At 41.5% G+C, this 24,517-nt stretch overlaps 1 protein-coding gene across 2 annotated transcripts in view; it reads left to right on the top strand.

The window, feature by feature from the left end:
* alk (ALK receptor tyrosine kinase) overlaps nt 1-24,517 on the top strand; it is a 487,049-nt gene that overhangs the window by 441,887 nt on the left and 20,645 nt on the right. For both annotated transcript variants that reach the window (XM_049596824.1, XM_049596823.1), the window contains exons 12-19: nt 4,876-5,041; nt 6,477-6,624; nt 12,175-12,285; nt 14,279-14,420; nt 15,593-15,760; nt 16,470-16,568; nt 21,176-21,331; nt 22,451-22,564. In XM_049596824.1, coding sequence (XP_049452781.1) covers nt 4,876-5,041; nt 6,477-6,624; nt 12,175-12,285; nt 14,279-14,420; nt 15,593-15,760; nt 16,470-16,568; nt 21,176-21,331; nt 22,451-22,564 — 1,104 coding nt within the window. The remainder of the gene's footprint in view (nt 1-4,875; nt 5,042-6,476; nt 6,625-12,174; nt 12,286-14,278; nt 14,421-15,592; nt 15,761-16,469; nt 16,569-21,175; nt 21,332-22,450; nt 22,565-24,517) is intronic.

Genomic DNA, 24,517 nt, shown 5'->3' with positions numbered 1-24,517 from the left:
CCAGCCTTGATCCATCTTTCTAATGGCCAGCCCAAGGAGGACAACTGTCACCGGATAAGGAGGATACATGATAAGAGAGGAAAGCAGCAGAGAATGGAAAGTCTACTTTTTGTTGTTTTATGCCTCTGCGCTGGCGACATTATGAGTTGTCCATCAGTCCATACATATGAAGGTACGTACGGACAGACAGACAGATGGATGTCTGTCCCATTCTCGTAAACGTGATATCTTAAGAATGCCTCGAGGGAATTTCTTCAGATTTGGCACCAGTGTTCATTTGGACTCAGTGATGATCTGATTAGATTTTGGTGGTCAAAGGTCAAGGTCACGGACCTTGCATCCACCTCCTTCTTGTGAATGCGATATCACAAGAACATCTTAAAGGAATTTCTTCAAATTTGACACAAACATCTACTTAGACTGAAGAATAAATTGATTAGAATATGGTGGTCAAATTTCAAGGTTGGTGTGTCCTCACAAAACATGTTTTAAACTCAGGAATTCTTAGCTAATTATGACAAAACTTCACACAAATGTCTTGTACGATATAATTAGGAAATTATTATATTTTATAAAATCATAATATTCTGCATGTAAGACTTTTCTGGCCATTACTCAATGTCATATCTCAGGGAACAGAAGGGGAGACATTTGGTCAGATACTGAATTGCTGACACTAATCTTGGGTGTCCACCTTGAAACTGTGCTGTTTGTATAGATCCTTTGTGCCACCGGGAGGAAAATGTATGTTTGGCATCCATGTTTTCACAGACATGGATGAGAACTGTAAGAGAAATTTGACTGTGCTTGGAGAGATACAACTGCGGGGCAGCAATTCTAGTTTTAACTTACAGGGTCTTTAGACCCTGAACTTTATAGAGGTATATTACAGTAGGTCCAAAAGACATGTAATACCATGCCAAAACAAATTATTAAATGTTTGAGGCTATTGTGCTTTAATTGCATTAATTTGAAGTGCTATACTTTGAAAAGCAGTGGAGCAGACAACACTGAAATTAAAAACAAGCACAAGATTTTGAGTCAGTGTTTGTTTGACTGTCATTGTTGAAATTAGTTGTTTTGTAAACTATCAAACTTGAGGCTAAATCATAGTCTAATAATGAGACTGAATTGTCTTTTCATTTTCTGTTTGTGTTTGGGGGGGGTGCCGTAACTGATCACTGATTAGTGACTGATCTTGTCATGTGAATGCTATTTATGTAGATAATGCTAAACTAACATCATTTAAAGGAGTGATAGCCAAACTGAGAATTATGGCCGCCCTGGGTTTAAACAACATGGGGGGCTGCGCTGGTGGGGGGCATGTTGCCTCGGGCACTGATGAGATAATGAAATTCGATTCAGGAAGTCCAGTTTGAGCAACAGATCTCCCTAGTTGTTGGTTTATCTGATACCAAAACACTGCACAGCACTTTATACAACTTGTAGACAGGATTTTACAGCTCTGCAAAATGATGGCGGCAACTGTTTTATCTTTTGTAACGACCATCACGAAGTAAACATGAGAAATACAGCGTCCAATTTACAAAGTATTCCACCAGGAATGTATATTTGCATGTATTTGATCGGCCAACCCAGCGCCTTGCTGGATGACATCATGTTGCATCGCAGCATAAGTTTAGCCTGGTTCAGCTGTTTTGCTGTGTTGTTTTGTGTGAGTCCCATGCATTAGCACCATAGACTGTATAAAAATAAAAGATTTAGATTGTAGGTAGATGTAGGACTCCCGTTTTGAGGTCTCTAGTTTGGCATTTTGGCTGCTGCCATGTTGAATTTTTGGAGTAAGAATTGACCATATTTTGGTGAGAGGGCAGAGCTGTGGAGGAGGTCAGATTAGTGACTTGAATTAGCTGAGGCGATGCCTCGCAGACAGCCTGTCATGAAAACAGGCCACAACCTTTATTACGCTTAACATTAAGCCTTCATAAAATGTAAACTGGGAGTGATATCAAATTTACACACTATACAATCGTCATGAAGGGGAAGATTAGCTTTAGAGACCAAAATATGTTTTCTCAGTTGTTTCTCAGCTGTGGAGAGAACAGATCTGGACCATCATGGCTGAAGTCAAAACACCATTAGCGTTTGAGTATTTATGCCTCAGAACTTCATTCTGATTCAAGTATCAGTTTGACACAACATGCCTTCTTGTACCAAGTGATGAGCATTTTTCACAAAAACTGAAAGAGTCTTGTTGCTGTATTCTGGCAATTTAAGAACTATTCAGAAGCTTAACAGGGTGATGAAATGCTTGTTTACTTGTTACTGATTGGCCCAAGGACTGCCTTTGTCATTCATAATGAATGACATGTTTACTGTTGTTGTCGTTTTAATAATGTTCAAAGGAGATAAAGACTGCTGGAACATTGCTGTCAGTATTGCAATCCAATCAGAGGCATTTTTCTACACTGCGCGTCTCAATTCCTCACTGATGACAGCATACAGCATTGCCCCTCTCTTTGATGGAGGCCAGTGTTTGTTATGATGATGGCATACCACCAGTGGCAAAGTTCACAGAGAAGGAGATTCATATAATAGTCAGGCTGAGTCAGAGTCTCCCCAGGGATGTTTGTGCATGTGTGTGTCCAAGTGTGGTTGTGTGTGTTGCAGGTCAGAGGGCTGACGAGTGTGCACACCAGTTATTAGAGAAGACTATCATCTGTGAGAGCGCATCGCGTTTTTGTTTGTTCTGTCAAGTGTCTATCACAGAATGGCTCATTATGGCAGTTGGGTGGTGTGCTCGTGTGTGTGTGTGTGTGTGTGTGTGTGTGTGCGCACACGTGTGCATAAGAACTCACTCATATTGATGGACCAATAAGATCGATCAGCCGGGCTGAAGTGTGAAACCAACCACACCCTAGGGAGATGGGAAAGAGAAATCGAACAGGATACTTGGCTATCTTCGACACCAGCACCGCTGTTGTCAGAAAAGTCCAGCTCACTTTACATAAGAGGGATCTAATCCATGTCAGATAGCCAAGATCTCACTTCTCCAAATAAGAAACACTAAATGAAGATACAACATTCAGACTCTAATCTCACCTCCGCTCCTTTCTCTTTGGCATTAACTGATTGCCATCTCAGTGTAACCCATTAAGTACAGGAAGATTTACGTCTAAAGCACCGTTTGGCTTTGGAGGATTTTCTGCTCCAGTGATGGATTTATTCCCAGCAGTCTTAACTCTTTCTACCTTGTTGGGTGTTGAAAATACTGACTTGAGGGATCAATTTACTCCTACTGGATGGGAGCCAGGCAGACCTCCCGTCACCCCACAATGGTGTTTTATTTATTTATTTATTTTACAGTAAGAGTGCATTTGCTGCAACCAGACTGAACTCCAAATCGCTCTCTTACCATATTGGTGCTGTGAAGTGTTTTTCAAAGTATCAGCTTGCTTTAAATTGTCTCTGCTGGCAACAGTTTACCAAACTCAGAAGAGATGTTTGTTGGGAGACATAGTGGAGCTCAGTGTGAAGCACTGATGTTGGATCACTTACCAGGTGCCCTTGGACCCAAACCAATCGCGAGGATCAGACTGACAAATAGGATGCTCGACATGCAGTCCATCCAGGTTTCAGCGGTAATGCTAGTCATCATTTGGACTGGCAGCGACAGAAACAGGCACCGGGGATGGATGCTTTTTCCTGGCTTTGAAATTATTACATCCCGAAAACTCATTACTTCTTTCCCGGTGAAAGCACAATTTCTCTTCATAACTCAACTGTAGATAATTAATAAGGAAATGGCGTATATTCTTATTTTGTTGTTCATTGGTACACACAGGCGCACACACTAAAAATACCAGCTTCCTGCAATTATTTTCCTCAGTCAGAGTGAGTGGATTTTGGCGAGAGATCCTGGTAAATACTGGGATCTAAATTCCTGGGCTTTTACTCTAATAGGCACTACACAGCAGGCGACTCCAGCAGCAAAAGGTGGTGTGGTGAGAGCATCATAAGCTCAAGTTGCACTCCTGAGGCTAGTCTCATGTCATCTCTTCTCTTGCCTGTGTACCCTGCCACCATTTAATCAGTTTACTACTGTATCTGTTTGCAAAAAAAATAAAAATAAAAAGCCCATTCTGTATGTATCTAATCACAAACAATGCTACAGTCACATTGAGCAGCAGCTCAGAGGCTGTGAAAGCCATCATGTGAGTTGTTCTGTTGCAGGAATGACTTTGACTTTAGCTGGCGTCAGATTTGCAGCCCCGCTCTTAAATTAATGATAAATGGTCTCAGAGCGTTCGCAGCCGGGCAGAGGGAGAAAGAAGAGACAGACAGAGAAAGAGGGGGAGAGGTGCTTCACTGCCTGGTGTCTTCCCCGCTGCTCTGTGTTCACAAGCCTTAAATCAGGATTTAGTACTGCAGCGTTAAGTCCTTCCACGTCCATCTGACAAGACTAATCTCGTGCTAATTACACTGAAAAGAACTCCAATTAGCGCCGACACATGGGATTACACGGAAAATGAGGAGAAATGTTTGTCACCTGTGATCCTGTCACTGCGTCCCCAGCCGCAGTTGTGAATATGATGATAGTTGTGGCTCATATGAACAGCTTCCAGGTCGGAGCTCGCCTCCCCAATATGTAATAATTGTTTCTATATTTGCGTATATGAGTTTTATCAATGTGAAAGTGTTGCGGTGGGGAATGTTGAAGTAGAATAAATGTGGGACAAATTGGACTGTAATGAGTCTGTGGTGCGCACTGGATTTAAGCCTCTCTGTCATCTTTAAGTCTGCTTAAGTGCATGTGTGACTGAATACAGAATATGTGCTTTTGCAGCTGTGTGCTCTATGAAGTGCTAAATGTTTTTTTGTTTTTTGTTTTTTTTTTTCCATCTTCATGTGCAGCCAAAAAATGGCTTTTTCATACCTGTGGGGCTGCGGGCCCTGAAGGCCCAACTCCCACTCAGTGCCTCAACTCCTATAGGAACAGCAACGTCAACGTGACAGTCGGCACCCGAGGGCCCTTCAAAGGCGTTCAAATGTGGCGGGTCCCGGAAACTGGCACGTACAGGTAGGGCTGTTGCCAGAGTATAAAACCTCAGAGCACACAAACATCAGACCTCACCATTATTTGTACAACACATTTCCATTCAACGCCCACTCTTTAACAATTTTATCTCTTTCTTAAGGGTTGCAGTGCTTTGCTGGAACAATCATTAGGAACATTAGCTTAACTCATGTGCACTCAACATGCTAACACCATACTATATGCACTCAACCTCTCTTTTATGGATATCAACCCTGTGCAACTCATATTTTCCACAACAATGCAGAGTCTTCCTCACGCCCACCTCTACTCCTCTGTGCATCAGCAGCACATCAATCTTCCACAAGCAAACAGAGAAATTTCACTATCAGATTCTTGCAGGAGGGAGCAGAGGCTGGAGTAATGGCAGCTAAATAGCGTGATTCACTCCGCACCTGACTCCAAAATCCGTAATAGCACACACCTCCACGTCTACGTTGGTGGTCTTTAAGGCTTTGAAACACTTCAGCAATCAGCCTCAGCACCTTGACCTCAAACTGTGTTCTCCTCTGGGATTATTGCTGTAATATCCTCCGCAGAGATCAATATGCCTCCTGTGGGCATTGATGACAACATGAGGCGTTTAACTTGGATTTGACTTGGACGGTTCAAACAAAAGAACCATCTCTAAAAGCTTTGAGCCTCCCACATCAACACACAAACAAACAGGCACACACACACAGCTACGCTCAGCCAAAACTCTTGAGTCTTAAAATACCCAACTAACAACAGCGTGGACAGCTCTGTCTTAACACATGTCCCGCAGTTTTAGAAAAACACCTTCTGTCTCCGCTCAACCTCCAGAATTGTGTTCTTGATGTGGCCTGCTTTAGCTGGCGGAGCCTGTAAATGAAGCTGACAGACGGTCACAGAGATGAATATGCGCTCTGCATCTCCCAAAAGTCATTAGGCAAACAGCTGAGGTAGCTACTGAGCACCGGGCAGCGTTCTCTTTCCCCCCACCAAGCACGACCACCGGGGAAGAGAAATATCGAAGCGCTACCAAAAACCAATCAGGTTGTTTTTTTCTTTCTTGGCAAGAAAAGTAGAGCATTTGAAATTAGTGTCTTCTGCTGTGAAGGTGTGTGTCTCTGTGTTGGTGTGGCCATGCACTCTGCAGAGTGTGTTTTTTTGTATATGTGTACCATGTTAGTTTTTATTGAGAAAAGAACAGGGTGAAAGCTTTTAGTGTTTTCAAATAAATGTTGGTTGTTACTTAATGTGCACTTGTGAAATCGCCTCAGGTTATTTCTGACACACACACTTAGAATATACATCACCTTCCCCCATAATAAAAAGTCCTCAACACTGAAAACAATCAACAACCCTTTATTTTCTTGGTTAATTATCCTGCTAATGAGTTGTTTTATTTGTGTGTATTTTGTGGCTCTGTGTATCATCTGTTTCTGTTAAATCCCAGGATCACAGCCTACGGTGCAGCCGGCGGTCGAAGCGTGCTGGCCATGAGCAGGTCACATGGTGTCTACATCACAGGAGACTTCCTGCTGAGGAGGGGCGAGCTGCTTTACATCCTGGTGGGACAGAAAGGAGAGGACGCATGCCCCAATGTAAGTCTGCTATCGTGCTGTAAATTCGCTCAGTAGTATATGAAAACGTGTAGTTTACAGTGTGTCATAAAAGCAAGATAAACATAAGGAATGGATTGCATTCAATTTATGGATCTAATTTGAAATAGCTGTAAACGCTACAGTGATTCAACTCTCTGAATTAGGAGGCAAACATATTTCTCTTTTATAGACCCATGTGTTGACGCAACAGCCTGTAATACTTACATGTTCGTTTTCTCAAAATGATGGCAATGTTTGAGGATTAATGTTGTGATGAATTATGTTGATGCCATGTGACCAGTAGTGAAAGAGAAATTTATAGTCAACATTCTTCCACAATGTCTAAGTTTCAACTGAAGTCACATTTTATCATAACGTTTTGTTATCTAGAATAGTGTCGATGTGTGTTTTAGATGTATTAAAAATTGTTTTTTATTTTTAAAAGTAGGGGTGCATATTATTGGATATCCAACATGCCGATGTTTTCCAACTCATTTTTGCCGATTGTCATTACATGCTTTCCACCTAACTGCAGAGAACATTAAGTCTATCCTGTAGTAGAATCAAAATATTGATATGCCTACTCTTTTCATGATGGTCCAGTGGCAGATGCAGACATTGAATACAATACATATTGAAATCCACACATTCAATGGGCAAAATAAGAAAATTGGTGCAACTTAGGGTGCTTTTAGACCTAGAGTTCACTTGATTTGGTCTGAATCAGGGACTCATTTTGTTACAAAGTTGCATAATTGCATAGAGTTGGTTCATGTTCTCACGGCAGCATTTACGAGTGGAGCAAATTTCGCAAGCGGACCAGATAAAATGCCTTGTGGGAATAAGCTGCTCTTGATTGGTCTAGTGTTGTACGGTATACCGGTACTAAAATAGTACCGCGGTACTAGAGTATTCCAAACGGTACTATACTACATTTGGAAAATACTGGTACTTTGAAATTGATTCAATTCATTAATTTAGTTAATTTATTTTACTCATTTATGCACACAAACGCCTTTCTTGTTCCTATTGGAGCACAGATTGCACAAATGGTGTGTATGACAACACCTGTATCAACATTTGCAGCTGGCGTACGTGAAAAAAGACAAGAGAAAGTCTGCCTCGCAAAGGGAGACATCACGAGACAACACAAACTTGGTGAAACATTTGAGCAACCAAACCGTGACGTCCATACCAAGGTACTTACCAAACCATGATTTTTTGGTACCGTTACACCCCTACTACTTATTGTTCTAAAGGTTTGTAGCCAAAAGGACTTGTCCTTAGGAAAAGTACCGGAAAGTATTGAAAAGTATCGAAATTCATATTTGTATGGGTACCGAAACAAAGATTTTGGTATCGTGACACTAGATTGGTCAGAATTTCCATGCAGAACAAAACCAGGAAGTAAACAAAACGTTGAAGAAGAGTACACTTGCAAGATAAATGCGACACTTTGTAATGTCACAATGGAGGGACAACTATGCAGATTGATTTTAGTACTGGCCATCGTGTACTATATTGCTGTCATTGTTCATTTTAGGCAAAGTTTGAAAACGAGGTGCTGCTCCAACCAGAAAACAATGTTTCGATGCATTGGATGCACCGGATGTGCATATTAATTAAGGCAATACAGGAGGAGGCGCACATTAATAATCCTCCAGGACTGTAACATGCTCATGTTTGTATAACACAAACAATGCGTAATGATGGTTGGTTGCGATCGAGGTTGGAACACAGTCTCACCACAGACGAACCGCACCAGAGTTTGTTTGTCACCAGACCAAGACCCCCTCTTCAAGAAGGTCTCAGCCCTGTTGTTTTCTTTTTTGTTTCTGTGATTGCTGTGTTCACACCTGCCCAAACTAACCGCACTTAGCGGGCAAACGAACTTAAGTTGGATTGAACCAAACCAAACAGGGCAGGTGTGAAAGCCCCCTTAGGTTACGTGTAAAACATGCCATATTATAAAGAAAACTGTAAAATCAATCCTACTGTAAAACAGGCGTGGACGATGCTCTCCCTCAGACAACTCTGACAATAGTTGCATAAAAGGCAAATTTGACCTATTTCAACAAATTGAAGTAGCATAATTACAGCAATAACTTATCAGTTTGTCATATCGGCATAAATGTTCATCTCAGGCTGATACCTATGTAATTCTAAAGGCTTTATCTGCTGATACTGATGACACACTGATATTATGCTGCATCCCTTATTAAAAGGAAGCAAAAAGGTCCTTGAGGAAACAGAGTGCTGCTGTTAAACCGTATGAATAAGAGACAAAGTAAATTAACTGGGGTGTAGCTACATGTCATGGTCATATACTGCTTTTGTTAGAGTTATAGAACCATAGTAGTAGTCAAGTGGTGCACTATATGCTGTTTAATGCTTTGCAGCAGAGCAGCTAATGAGCTATCCAGCCCGCGGGCCATCAAACAAACATTCCCCAGTGAATGTTTGTTTGGTAGTTCGTTCAACAAGCTAAGGTACAGGGTAAGACATGTGTTAATGTTTGTAAGTTAGCTTAGAAGGAGACTTTAGCAGGAAAGCTAATGTGTGTTGTTGATCAGAGTCTGTGGCTGTTACTGCTGCTAGACTTGATTGGCTGCATTCAATAAGGTGTGCATACGTAGACGGATTTCTGGTGTTCCATTAAAACGCCATCATGCAACCAAAAATTATAAATTCCTCCCTGTCTTATTAGAGCAGATATACTGTAGCAGACAAAACATGTTATTAATGGTAGTTGGACTTCAATATGATTACTCTGACATTCTGAAATTCGTGGAACCAGGAATCCAGTAATCCTCCTCATAGACCTTGACCTCACTTTGGATACCAGTACTCTAAATCGTAACATTTTATGGCCACTAACAACTGTTTAAATCTGTGATGGAAGCTCGCTGATCTCCCTGCCATCTCTCTTAAGATTACTTGTGTTCTTTTGCCAGGGGTGGCTGTCATCCATTATGCTGTAGTTCACTGGCAGCAGCGCAGCATGCTTCCCCTCACAGTTCACAACACTGAGACTAAAACCCTCCCAATCCCTCTAGTCGCCAATGAAACCATCCATCATCCGCTATTTAAACGTTTGAAAACCAAGGCCTGTCCCACCGCTGAAAATAGAGTGAAAAGGTGTTAGTTGCTAAAGTTGGGCACGCATTGTTGTTGTGTATCTATGGGCTTTAGTTGAGGAAATTACCTTTTGAAATGTTTAACAAAGCAAAAAAATTCTTCCTAAAAAAAGTAATTTTTGTGGAATTCAAACGTTGTTAGTTTGTGGGTTGTATAGGTGTGTTTGTGTCCTTAGGATAGTGCGTTGTCATCAGGGGACTCAAACTCTCTTGTAGCGTGACATGAGGCAGCTCAAGTGCCTGTTGTGTTTTGTGGTTTTGTTCAAGAGGGTAGCTTAGCAGGCAGGGGTCCTCACCACTGTCATCCGGTTATTAGTTTTTAACGCAGTGTGTCTTGAAGTGCTCAGTGCAGACAGCAGAGAGGGACTGGGCTGTTCCAAAGTGAGTCTGAAGTCGTTTAAGGTTCCTCTTATTTCCCCCCAGTTCTGACAGCGAGAGGCAGCGACTCTCTCCAAAGGCTCGCTCTGAAAGTGATTTGTGCTGTAGAACAGTGTTTTCTCACACCTAGCCTTCCCTCCGGTGAGGGAAATGATACCCCCCCCTTGTCCTTACAAACACTCGCTCTTTCCATTGGTGTCTTTCTCTTTCTACCACGCACACACACATAAGCAGGTTCTCAAGCACACACACAAACACCTTTGTGTTGTTTTTTTCTCTCTCAGACACAAACTCAACCTTTAAGTTAGAAGCTGCACTGACAGAACAGGCTGAGAGGGAGAGAGAGTGAGGAAGACTCTCTCAGAGCATTTGAATGCACTGCCTTTTACCCCCCTCTACCTGTCAATCACAGTCACTAAAGCCCCGCCCCAGCCTCCCTCCTCCCTCCTCCCTCCTCCCTCCCAGCCCCGCAGAGCTTCGGTTCAGACAGATGAGCGAGGCGAGGGAGAGATGAGCAACTTGCGATGTGTGTTTGTGTGTGTGTGTGTGTGTGTGTGTGTGTGTGTGTGAGTAAGGTTCAGACACGGGGGGGTCTGGGGGGGAACTCTTGCCCTCTCACTCTCAGAGTAGGATTGGCTCCAGGCAGTTCAGCATGATAGCACACACAAGGCAGACACATCAATTCACAGAACCTCAGCGATGGCAAAGCCCCTGCATCTAGCATCACATGCCAATAAAACATCCAGTTCTATTTTCATGAAGAGGCAATATTACTGAGACAGCAACAACAAAAAAAAAACACATTTTCCACTCTTTCAGCACACATATGAGATGACAGGGATCACTTTTGGTATTGACATGCAGTAAAAATGCAATCAATCTACCAGGTAATGTGACCATGAATATATTATCATGTAAAGTGATAACTACCCAGTAACTATAATATGTATTTTGGGGGCCAGGTGATTTGATAAAAATGATTATTATTCTGTTTCTAGTATTACAGTGAGCTGTAGTTCTGCATGTGATCTGTCGGAGTGGCGTTGCTGTACCCCAGCAGATACTGTTGCTTGACTGCTGTGGGTAATTACCAGTGTCAGTTGCTGTACTGTCTCTTTATTTCATACCTTTTAAATGTATTGAAAATGGAATATGAGTGCTAAGGTTATATTGCTGTCGACTGTTATAGTTTTATATAAGTATTAGTATGTCAAAAAAGTCATTAAAAAGGTTATAAAAATCTCAGAGTATAGTATGTCATGAAAGAAATCATTAATATGTCATAGTATGATATGCCATAGAAAGTGAAATGCTGACTCACTAAAATGGCACTCTAAACTTTAGGAACCTCTGATCATTTCTTTCAAAATACTATTAAACAGTGGGGGAAATTTACCCCAGACCCCCTGAAGGGTTTGGTCGCAGAAGGTGTGGATTGAAAATGCCCCCCCTCAGTGTTACATAGGTTAACAAGGCCCTGATAGAGATAGGCAGTTTTGACAAACATAAACCTCTTTCAATAGCAAATTGTTGAAAAAGGTTCCAGTAATGGGGATTCATCGCCTATAACATTAACTTAATGTATTTTTTATGTCACATCTGCAACATAATTACCTATACAGAGTATATATTGAATTAGGCTTTGTCAGACCTATCAGCCTCATTTACTCCTATTAGGTTTCAAACAGCGTACGAATCAGCTGCAGAGGCGTCTTATTCAGTCAGTGGCATGAACCTGTCAATGTGAACAGGAAGCTGCTCCACAATAGTCAGACAGATGTACAGTCATGTAAACAGGAAATTAGTAAATGCTCACATCTCACTGGAATTGTCTTATAAAGGCAACGTTGGTCCTCGCCTCTCAGTTCCTGTGTGCATCTGGATATTTCTGCTTGGTGTTTGCTCACCATTATAATGCTAAAGCCTTAGACTCGCAGCAGCTGGGGTTTGGCAACTGCTCAGCTTTCTCATACACGACTGACATGCATGAAAGCAATTCTTTGGTGAGCTGACATCTCTCTCTCCCTCGCTGCAGTCCAACGGCATGCTGAATAGGATCTGCCAGGAACAGAGCGGCCCGATGGCGAACAAAACTCAAGTGAAAGGGGGTGGCGGAGGAGGTGGCGGGGCTACGTATGTGTTCAAGGTAAGATGGTGCTGAGGGAATGACGCACTCAGGGACAGGGAGATATTTTTATACTTGATATTTCAGAGCTGCTCATAATTTGTAGAGATTTTGTGTGATACGCTATTCCAGTAAAAATATGTCATAATAAAACCAGCATGGAGAAAACGCATTACAATGCAGGTTTGGGGAAGTCAGCAGATAATATTAGTGACCTGCTGTCATTATATCAATGATGGTGAGGCACTGGAGCCAAGAGTCAACCAAGGACACAAGTTATTTCTGTGTCACTGTTCTCATCACTGAACAGATAAGCTGATTTATTATAAGCTAACGATCTTCCATAACCCAGAGTATTGTCTTTAAAGGAGTGGTTCCATATTTTGGTAAATATGCAGATTTGCTTTCTTGTGGGCAGTTAGATGAGAAGATTGATATTTCTTTCACATGTGTTTATTGAGTATGAAAGTACAACAAGCATGGTCAGTTAACTTTTATACTTTTACACTTATTTTTTTATACAGACTAATCAAGCCAGATATAATAATTTATCTTATGAGCTGTAGAGGTGTTGGTAGGTGAATTTTGTTACAGAGCAAAGCTAGCTGTTTCCCTCCATTTCCTGTCTCTATGCTAAGCTAAGCTAACCTGATGCACCAGATGGGTTGATGCAAAGAACCATCTGAGGAACCGTCATTGGAAGCTTTTTGGAAAAGGGCAGGCACTTTCAAAAAATACTGGCAGATGATTGGATGAACCGTCTGTCTATCCTCACCTACCTTGGGCCAATCTTGGAACCCCTCGACTATTGATCTGAGGAACCACCAATATTTCGGGAGATCCAGGGTAGCAAGCGGATGTCAAGGTTCAGACTTCCACTTCCACGCACCAGTTACTTTGACGAATCTCTTTGGATAAAACAGATATCTGCATATGAATGCAGATGAGTGAAAGAGAGGATAATATAAGGCTTAATCCAATGGCTGTTGGGTTCTGAGATTATGTTTCAGCCAGTGTGTTGCGCCTCCCCACACAGACTATTTACTATTTACCTAAATGTGATTGGTCAATACGACTTGGACTATAAATGGAAACCAGAACGCCTCTGATACTAAAATATTGTCCAGTTTCCCACAGATGTCTGCATATATATGCAGTTATTTGTTTATTGAGATCACAAGCAAACTTCTTCCAATCAGATCAGCAAAGCCGTAGCCAATCAAGAGAGAGAGCAACGACACCTTCTCCGTTGAGAAAATCTTGCAGTGCGATTCTTTGCTTCTCTCTCAATGAAGAAATGCAATCCTGTTCTGATAAAACTGATTCTATTGCAGCATCTATTTCAACCTCTTTACAAGCTGCCATTGTAGTTTTGAACAAACAGTCGCCTCTCCATGTCGTCACACACAAGTAAACCACGCCCATAGCTGCCAGTAGCTCAGTACAGGATGCTGATTGGTCCAAAACAAGGCATTACTTAAAGCCTGACAAGATGGTCAATCATGCCGCTTTTCTAGACCTTCCAAATGTTACCAGTCCAAATGGCTCAAATTCTGATAGCGAAATCAGTCATTTCACGGGTTGTGACACTCAAAAAAGGTATCCACTGATTTACAAACATCTCATTTAAAGGCAAGTCTCTGGGAAAAAGTCTTTTTGAGCGCCATGGCATCACGTGACAGGCTGGGAAGTTGTAAGTCTACTGTTTTTTACCACAAAAATTGGCTTCAAAGCCTGGCGCACTTTCTTTTGGGACTGTTTTATGCACCACAGAGCAGCTTTTAAAGGACTGAATGGGCCCCGCCTCCAATGATGTATTCAGTTCTCTTTATACATCCATGGGTAAAGCTAAGCTAACCAACTGATGGCTCCAGTGACATAATTACCAGACAAACAAGAGCTGGAATTAATCTTCTAACTCTCAGCAAAAAAGCATCTTTCCCCAAATGTTGAACTATTCCTTTGAAGAGAAGGTACCACTACATAAATCTAACTTTAAACAATAATTACCTAGGTGGAGAAAGACATGTATATCCCCCTCATCATCGGCGCTGGGGGAGGTGGCCGAGGCTACAGCAGCCTATCAGAGACCCAGCTGGAGCAGATGGACTATGACCCCAGCCAACCGGGACGCAACGGGAAGTCAAACGCTGCAGGTACACAACACACAGCTTGTTGGAAGCATTGGTATGTGTCATGCATGTGAAGGGAAATACAAGATAGTGAGTGCATTGCTTTTGGCCACAGTTATGTGAGAGTCACTGAGAGAGCTCGGTCCAGGGAGATTCAGTGTAGCGAGTGTGTATGAGATGAGCAGATGACTAATACCCCATTACAGAACTGTAGTGGATATGGCTTATCTTCCCCCATTTTATGATGAGAAAGGCGCTGCGTATTGTGTTCCCCTCTGCATGCACACAAACTAATAAGCTGAGTTTACAGATAGCCCGAAGTGGAAGTGTTTATTTGCATGTTTACCTGCACTTGTAAACACAATCATTTATCCTAAAGGTGTTTACCTCTGTCTTAACGCATACATTTCATAGACCTCTGTGTGCTCGTGTTTGTGTTTTTGGCGAAAAACAAAACACAGGGTGGCCCAACTCATGATTATTCATATCCAGCACTTTGTCCCTCATCATCGCCGGGCAGAGCTGCATGCTTCATTCTACCAGTGTAATGTTACATCCATGCACACTGCAGGTTGCATTATTCATGTGCTCAGAGTTGACGAACAGCCCAGGAAGCATAAGATATTGATTTTTACATCTTCACAAAGCACAAGGTTTACTTTTGAGGAAACTCGGTGAATGAAAAATGAAATATTCAGCATGTCTGGGGGGTTTTGTTGCCAATGTGGTGAGTGTTTTTCCTTTTTTTTCCCCTTCATTTGTTTGTATCTCTCAGGCTTCAGAGAGGGAGGGAAATGAAAGGGGAAAATTAAATTGGCTACTGTTGGGGAATATGGGAGGGATTCGATATAACTTTATTAGCTATAACTTTAATCTCGTGTTACCAGGTCTCTTTTAAGGGATTTTAGGGTTTTGTTGTGTCTACTTTAGCTGGTGTTGTTATAACTAATAGAGGATTGCTGTGCATGTGTGTGTGGGAAGATACTTGATACCTAGTGTATGTCTACGGACAAGCCACATGGCATTTCTCTAGTTTAGCATCTTTTTCTGCCAATATTGACCCATTTAAAAGCTCACTCCTTCTGCCTCTCTCCCCCTTTCTGTGACTCACACACACACACACACACACACACACAGAATCACTACACAGTATATTACTCCACATCATATCAAAGGTGTGTTGTGTTTGGTGACAGGTGGAGGCGGAGGTTGGAACGACACCATGCCTGTCAGTCAGGGTGGCAGGCCGCTGGTGCTCGGAGGCCAGGGAGGGCAGGCCTGTCAAAAGTTCTGGCAGACCCGTGGCGGCTTCGGGGGCGGCGGGGGTGGCTGTATGTCCGGGGGTGCTGGCGGAGGCTACAGAGGTTAGTCCAAGAGATTTGCAACGTTTTTTTTTCTGGAACGTCCAGAAAAAAAAAAAAAAAAAAAAAAAGTTTAATAAATAAATTGTGTCGAGCTGTCAGATGTGACCCAAATGCACAGCTCGTAGTGCCACATGCTTTTATCCTGAATGTAACAGGGTGACAGAGTTTATAGAGATCAGGGGTCACATTGAATCCCAGAAACAGCTGCATGTCCTGTCCACATCACTGTTCAGCCAACTGTAAATCATTCAGGATTAGATCAGCCAAACACAGTATCAAAGTATGACACCTTGTATCTCCTTGTACTGAGTGCATATCATTAAGCAGTGTGTTTGTTGTGTGAGACAAACTTTAATGATCCTCAGTAGATAACTGGGTCATAACAGCTGAGGGAAGTACACAGCATTAGGCATGAAAAGAGACAAATATAAATAATAAGAAATATAAATAACAAAGCATATAGAGTGGTAAGAAATATGCAAATAAGTGTTACATTAGAATGCAGTGGGACACAGAAGGATGAAATATGTAAATACAAATACTGGTAGAAAGGGAGGACAATGAGCAGATATGACACTTAAAAAAGTCCCATGTGTTTCTGTTTGGGTAATATGTGAAATGTGCTTTTAACTGTTGTCATAAAATATAGCATGTGTTAGTTAATATGAGGTTGACACTGTGGTTTTGTCACTGCCCTCCTGGTTTCCAGGTGGTAACACCTCCATAGATAACAACCCCAAACACGACGGTGACGATGGCACGTCCTTCCTGGGTCCAGAGGGAGATCCCTTCCTCTTCCCTCTGAAAGGTAATGTGGGCAGACAAACTAGTCAGCAGTCAGTGCCCGCAGGCCAGAAATTTGTATTCAGCGTGTGATATCTCTGTGGTGTTTGTAGGTGAGAGTTAATTTGTTTGTACTTTACAGAAATGATGAGAAAAAGTGTTTCTGCTATTGACATTTTTAAATGAGTTTTTGTTGCGGCACACTTTCTACAGTGGAGGCTTTCACAACACATAACTAATATAGATTTGTACAGCACAGTGAGAATGAGCTGGTTAACTCCATCACATTAAAAAAAAGGAAACTGTAAAACTGTGCAGCAGATATGGGCAGCCACGGAGGGACGAGAGTTTTTCATTCTGTCAGAAGACACACAGAGATTATTCGATTAAAACGTCTCCAGATAGAGAGGAGGAACTGCTCAATAAATCCATCAAGCGTAGACCTGTTGACCCTTCTGCTGTATTTACATTTACATATACATTTGAACTTGACAGGTACTAAAGCAAAGTCTGACTGAAATTTTAAGCTGTAGCAATGGCCGTCCATACATCATCTAATGTTTCCTCTTCACTCAGCTATACAGAGAAATGGAAAAAAGGGAAAATGGGAAATAGAAATTGAAGTGCTTTTAAAAATGTCCTCCATTGGGCTGTCGTAAAGAACGCACTGATATCTCTCTCCTATTGAGCTTTAATAGGGATGATACTGTCTGGTGAGGCAGTGTCGCTTTCAACAGCCACAGTCCTCAATTTGTCATCGACCTCACTTCATTTCCTTTGGAAAAAAAGAGGCTACAGAGTGAATTTCAGCTGTAAATAAAACTGACTTTTTTTGTTTGTTTAAAACTGCACTGAATTTTTCCTTTATTAAACTACACATTATCCTCATCCCTCTCTATTATGGCCCCAGCTGGTTAACATGCTGAGACATTCTAGCCTCACTTGTCTATGTTATTAATTAAGGAGGGAAATTACATCCTATTTTAGCTATTTTCACAGCAAAAGCCACTAAGAGGGTCCTTGATCTAAAGATTTTGTCCTAGGATACAACTGTAGTGCTGGCCAAGCAACAAACATGTCTAGCAACAACTCCTGTTATCATTTTTGTAGCCTCTTGGTAAAGAAAGTGACGCATTATATCTTTCATCATTAGATCTTTCCATACATCTTTCTGTGGTACATCCCTGCACAAAATAAACTATTCACCTCCTGAAACTATTATTTGAGAAATCTGAGTTTTGGGCTATGAGACAATGACATGATTTATAACCAGTGAATGACCAGAGGGCCACAATCATTATCATAGTACGCAGGGTGGAATATCAGGTAGTAATATCTATAATTTGAAAACATAAAAGAATATTATCTGTGTAAAGGTCACATTTAAGGGCATTTGTGGTTTGAAGTTGTAATCACAAATGGCTACGCCAGTAATTTCCTCCTCAGCTGGAACTGCACAGGCAGGTTCTCGGGCTCAAATAAAAACAGCAGGTGACACCGGACAAACCTGCTGTGTGCATTGAAAGACATAAAATAGGATCAAAAATCGTACTGCTAATGTTGACAGAGGCAATTGGATTGCAATACAGTGCCCTAATCCCCTGAATACCAGCTGCTTCAAAAGGAGGAAGGAAGAATACAGATATCCAATCACTAGATGCTGGTAGGTACTGAGGAAAACATTCTTGTTATTAGAGGCCAGGAGAGCTTCAGTGAATCTCACTCCACCTGTCTGAAAGAGACAATATCATTTCTCATGTGCATGGTAATTCAAGCAAATCATTATTCAACTAGCTTAAGGGGTGCGGAAATATTTATCTGTACAGAGATAGTTGTCTCGCTTTGATGGTGGAGAAACTGTAAAATTCAGTAGAGAAGACACCATCACCTTCCTCACTCCAGTAACATGGAGTATTCAACATCCACAGTACAGAGAATCACACCCACACATTAGTATTCAGTCAACATCAGCACTGGAGACATTTGTATTCTTCCATCAAAACCTTTCAACTGTTTCTAGGTTAGATTTATGTATTTGTACTTATAAAGCTGATAACAGAATGATGAGAGAAAATAGATTCTGCAGATGAGTGCATTTGCTGTGCTTACTAAACAGTACAAGCTTTCACAGACCAGCCTATAACTAATTCATGTAGGGCTTATTCGCTCCTTGTAGTTTACAATTAAGAGAATTGGTTCTTTTTAAATCTAAATTAAGTAATGTGCATTGTAAAAATGTCTTTAAACAATTTATGGGGGTAGGAGCAGTTGTGTTGTGGAGGGCAGAGAGTCTGCAGGTTTTGTTCCAGACGAGACCACAGCAGATCGTTTCACTGATTAACACACCTTCACTTAGAATCAGTAAATTCATTTAGTTTGGGGTTATAGAAGGCTGGGATGAAAATCTGCAAGCTCTCAGCCCTCCACACAACACGATAAAACACCCCGACTTGATTCATCCCCTACAGTTTGTACTGGCTGCAAGAAGTTCTCCAACACATACAACCATATAGGTTGTTTGTTCCTAATCTTTACAACCCACAGGGGTGTTTCCTAATATGGCGCCCCTACCAGTGGCAGGAGATCAACACATCCTCATACCTAAATGATAGAATAGGTCGTTGGAAAATCCAAAATAACATGGAGAGGTTTAGGCACCAAAACTACTTGGATAAGTTTAGGAAAAGATCGTGGTTCAGGTGAAAATCAGTATGTTTGTTATGTACGTAAGTAAGTGCTATAAATTAACTTATTTATATGGACACAAACAGGGGTCTCCTAGGTGAAAATCCTTTGTTCATTTGACCTATCCATTCACCTTGACCTCCTCTATATGCTGACTCTTGATACCTGACTTCCTCCTTTGCTTCTGTCATAATTTCTACGGCCACTAGAGGTCGCCGCCTAGCGATAACGTAAAATAGGTCATAATAAGTTGCTTGTAAAGATGATCTGTGGGGTTGTAATTGGGGGTGACACTTGAAGACAAGTGTAATGTGAACAGTAAAGCTGTGACAATAGACGTGTTGACCATGAAAAGAATTCTGAAGGCATTCAGTGTTACTTTACAGGTTTAAGGCTTTGGGTTTTCATGGTCATAAATACAGACTAACTTCACTAGACTACAGCAGTAACACATATATACAGTTAAAAGCCTAGTCCCAATTAAACGCCCAGTCCCTTGTGGCTTCACATTTTGACAGATAAACACCTGTCTTGATTAGACACCTGGTCTGGTTGTCAAGCAGATAATTTTTTATAGAGAAGTTCTGCAGATGTACAAAACCGGGTTGTTGGCTACCTCCAATTATGTGTCCATTCCTCGATTACCCTGTAAGTTATTCATGTTCCTTTAGTCTGTAAGGGTCCTCAGATCAAAAGAATCAATCATAAAGTTTTTAATAAAAATTAATCCAAGTTGTGAGTATTGCTCTAACAGGATAAAGTGGTGTTGTGTTGGTATGCTGGGTGCCATAATCCTCAAGTGCTGTGACTCACTCACTCTCTGATGCTGCTGGAGCTAGAGCTAAAGAATGACTCATACCTGATAAATTATCTGAAGCCTAATTTTTAAACAAGTAATATTCATACTGGTTTAAATAAACAATTTGATTGTATTTCCCGATCTGTGCTGAGCAACATTTTTATGTGAAAGGAATTAAAGGCCTGTCCCAAATATAGGCCTGTTGATTTCAGTGATCTCAGCAAATGGTAGCTTGGGCTATTAATTTAAGTTTTACAGTAGATAAATGTTTTAAGTGGCGTTTCAGTTTTCATATCATTAAAAGGTCCAGTGTGTAGGATTTAGTGGCATCTAGTGCTGAGGTTGCAGAACTGAAACTCTTCCCATATGCCAAGCACATACAGTGGCTGACATGAAAACACGAATGGCCCTATCTAGAGCCAGTGTTCGGTTTGTCCATTCTGGGCTAATATAGAAGTCTATATTCTCCATCTATAAACTCCATGTAAGAGGTCCCGCTGTATGAAGATAAATGGCTCATTCTAAGTTAATGAAAGCAGTGAGTCTTATTTTTATGTGATGATGAACCAATGAAAGCAATTGTTAATAGATGCCTCTAAATCCTACACACTGAGTGTTTAACAGATCAAGGTTTGGTCATCTTCAGGAGTCACCGCATTTTCTTTGTATGTAAAGCTCAGTATTTTCTTGACTGTGCTGTAAATTTAGGGCTTATAAACACCGCCACCAACAAACCTCCATTTGATCATATTTATTCAAGACACACGCATGATACTGAGACTGAATTGCCATGCCATTGCCATGCCAACTATCAGAGGAGTGGGGGGGTGCAAGGTCTTGAAGAGGTGTTTGTTGTTGATTTAATTGTTGGTAGTGGTGTTAGAATGTACTGTATGCTTTATGTAAGTGGATAGACTGTATGCTAGGTGATGACAGTGAGAATTAAACCTAGAAAAGGCCATCCTCACACATCCTATAATTAGGATCGTTTCCAGTAAATTACATTACAGTGTTATTGAACTTTTGCTCATTTCACCGGGAGACATCCTGGAGTTGTCTAATCAAACCCTGTTCATTGTGGAAACTTCTGCACCGTGTGTGCATGTGTGGGCCTATGTGTGCGTGTGTGTGTGTGTGTGTGTGTGTAGGTATGGAGGGGGATGGTGAGGTGTTCATCAGTCCAGTGCAGAACTGCAGCCACTGTGAGAGCGGGGAATGCCACGAGACTGAGGATGGCGTCGTATGCTACTGTGATGATGACCTGACCCTGGCACCAGACCGGGTGTCCTGCATCAACGCTACAGGTCTGGCATATAGTTCTTGCACAAACACACACACACACATATACTTCACTGTTTGTAATAAAGAACCAAAGTCTATTTCTATTTCACAGTTTAAGTATGTGAAATGAATCCAAGTGTAGAAACGAGCTAAGCTGAATGAAATTGTACCTGTAATAGACTGTGACTCAGTGAATAGATAATGAATTAATCTGCAGAAGTAATTAAGCCTGGGAGGCTCTGTACTTTATTGAATCTTTATCTGAGGAAACGTTATTTTAATAGTGCCTTAATTATTCATAATAATAATCAATCTGTAGGATACGATAACCTGTTAATGAAAACGGACGAAGCTATAGCAGTATTAGCTGGAGTCCTGCTCTGTGATTTATCTCTGTGCCGCAGTCAGATAAACGCTTATTATCTTATCATGTCAAGGATTTGCGCTAAAAGGCTTCACCTGGATACTCGTGTAGCGATATTATAAAATCGATTTTGAATGTGTTTCATAATGGGCCTAATGAACCTGAGTTCATGCGAATTTCTCTGCCCATTAGAACACGTCAACCTTGACTAAAAACCAGTTTCCAAAAATGTGCCGTGTCCTCTTCCTGGGTTAAACTGCAGCAAAAAAATGTGCATAAACCCCTGTGGACCTTGAGTTGCCTCTCCAATTATGATTTGTAATCTCAGATGAATCGTGAGCATATGAATGTAGATCTAAAATGAATTAATATGGTGGATTGTCACTTCATAATTTGAGGCAAAATAACAAGGCTATTACCATTTCAATGATATCTTAATGACCTAAGAGTGTCTCCTTGCCCTATGATTTGCAAATCTGTTCTCAGTAATGACAAGCAGTAGATAATTCTATGATGCTAGGTCGTAAAAGGTCACAGTCTCAATATGGTGTCTCTCGGTGTGCAGATTTGTTCCTCAGCTTAGACAAGTGAAATGAGATCTCCCCTTGCCACCGAAAAGGGAATTGGCATGCAGCGGCCGTCGCTGCTCCTAAGCTCTGTTGTGTCATCGCTTTCACATCATTAATTAAGTGGGGGATCAGAGTGGCGAAGTGAATGTTAATACTCCTCTGGGGAAGATAACAACTGTGGAACGCTGTTGTTTCCCCTTGTTTCGCAGAGGTGTCCCTGCTGCCTCCCCAGCCGTCTCTCTCCCACCTGGCGCTGGGTCTGTCTGTGGGCACCTCAGCCCTCATTGCCGCCCTGCTGCTGGCTGTGTCTGGAGTCATGATAAGTAAGTCAGTGAGGATGGTAAAAAGGCAATTTATGGTACCAAGAAATTTAATATATATATCAGTTTTCAACACAAGTGTGATATCAGTCTGCAGATATGATTCCAGTGGATGAGTAAAAATGGGGTCACGGTTGTATAAACAATAGCGCCATAAACTGGCGTGTATTTTGTTTCACAAATGACCTTTTAAACCCGACTGCAACAGCACGCCATACACAAACTCAGGCCCTGAAGCATTCACGTCATGTTCACAGCATTTCATCTGTTTTCAGTAAAAGCATTCGAAAGCGGCACTGGGTGCTTCTTTGGTAGTCTTAAGAACTTCTTCGCCCAGATATGTCATTGGATGTCAGTTAATATTGTAACAGTTGAAGATGCTGGAAAAGTAATTTTGTTCCTGGCAGAGTCTTTGTAAGGCAATATTTCCACTGGTGACTGTATTCAACAGCTGGACTTATTTCAGACAGAAAAAGACTTTACAAAGTGTCAGTCATGCAGTGTGAGATAGTTTGTCTGTTGGGGCCCACAACTCATTAAGCAGACCAACAGGGCGTTGGTGTAGATTAGAAAGGTATTAAGCGCTATGACATGGCTGTTGGAGGTTATCGGTCGCTGTTGAATGAGTGCATTTAAAGTGCCTCAGTTTAAAGAAGTAGATCCAGACAAGGTAGCGTGGTCTGCAGTGGAAGGTTAAATATGAGGAGTCGTAAGATGATTAACAGCATAGGGGAACACAAAAAACATGAGCTGTTGTATAAACTAATTTTATTTTTCTAACCTTTTCTCTTTTTTGTGATATGCCCAATAGTTTTACAGTATGCGGTCACTACAGTTACTCAGATTAAATGATTTGAGATTGGAGGGGAATATTGCTTTTTCCTGAAATACTTACAGCTCCAAAACATGTGCAACTTGTGATCAGTACTGACTGGGAACCACTGCTTTAGGAGAACAAGGAACATATATGACATGCAGGGACTTAAAGGGACAGTTCACCCTCAAATCAAAGATACATATTTTTCCTTTTACCTGTAGCGCTGATTATCAGTCTAGATTGTTCTGGTGTGAGTTGCAGAGTGTTGGAGATAGCCATAGAGATGTCGGCCTTCTCTTGAATATAATGGAACTAGATGACACTCGGCTTCTGGTGCTCACAGTGCCAAAAAATCCATTTTAAAAAATGGACAGTAATGTATCTTGCCAGAGATCACGACCAGGTTACAAAAGATAATCCGCAGACCTTGTTGTGATGAGAAGTTGATGTTGTCCTCCTCGGCTAAGCTGAAATGAATTAGCTAGCTCAGTGGTGCTAGGTGAGCTAGCAGTAGATGCACACTTCCTTCTGAACGGTGACACAGATAGCAGGTGTCGTTTGGTAGAAAGAAATAGTTCCTACATGAAACTGCTCACAACAAGGTCTGTGGATTATCTTGAGTAACTGGGTCATGATTTCTGGAAAGAGACATTGCTGTTGAGTTTCAACTGTATTTTTTGGCACTTTGAGCACCACAAGCCGAGTGCCATCAGGTTCCATTATATTGGAGAGAAGGCAGAGATCGCTACGCAGGAGTCTTTCCTCTATGAGTATATGCATGCTTCCTTCTCAACACTCGTGCCTGATTTCCACACAGTTTTGTGGCTATATTTCCATATAGCATACAGAGTACGCCCAGTGTTCAACACAAAGAAATGCATCTCTTCACGTGTAAATAAAACATCACGACAGAAATGGCAGAAAAGTTCATTCGGAGTGTTTTTTGCCATTCAGTCTTGTGGAATATGCACATGCAATAGTACAGAGACAAAACCAGGACCAATGATGCATGGTGACAAATAAAGGAGGAGGTCAGCCAGTCAGGTGTGTTGCCAGTTTTGTGAAATGTTTTGTTAAAAGATGTATGATCCAGTATGCATGCACACTATATGCTACACAGTTAGCATGATACCAATGAT

The sequence above is a fragment of the Epinephelus fuscoguttatus genome, linkage group LG14 (assembly GCF_011397635.1).
Source record: "Epinephelus fuscoguttatus linkage group LG14, E.fuscoguttatus.final_Chr_v1".
Taxonomy (NCBI): domain Eukaryota; kingdom Metazoa; phylum Chordata; class Actinopteri; order Perciformes; family Serranidae; genus Epinephelus; species Epinephelus fuscoguttatus.
Note: the sequence above shows the minus strand (reverse complement) of the source record. Positions and strands in the feature narration are given on the sequence as shown.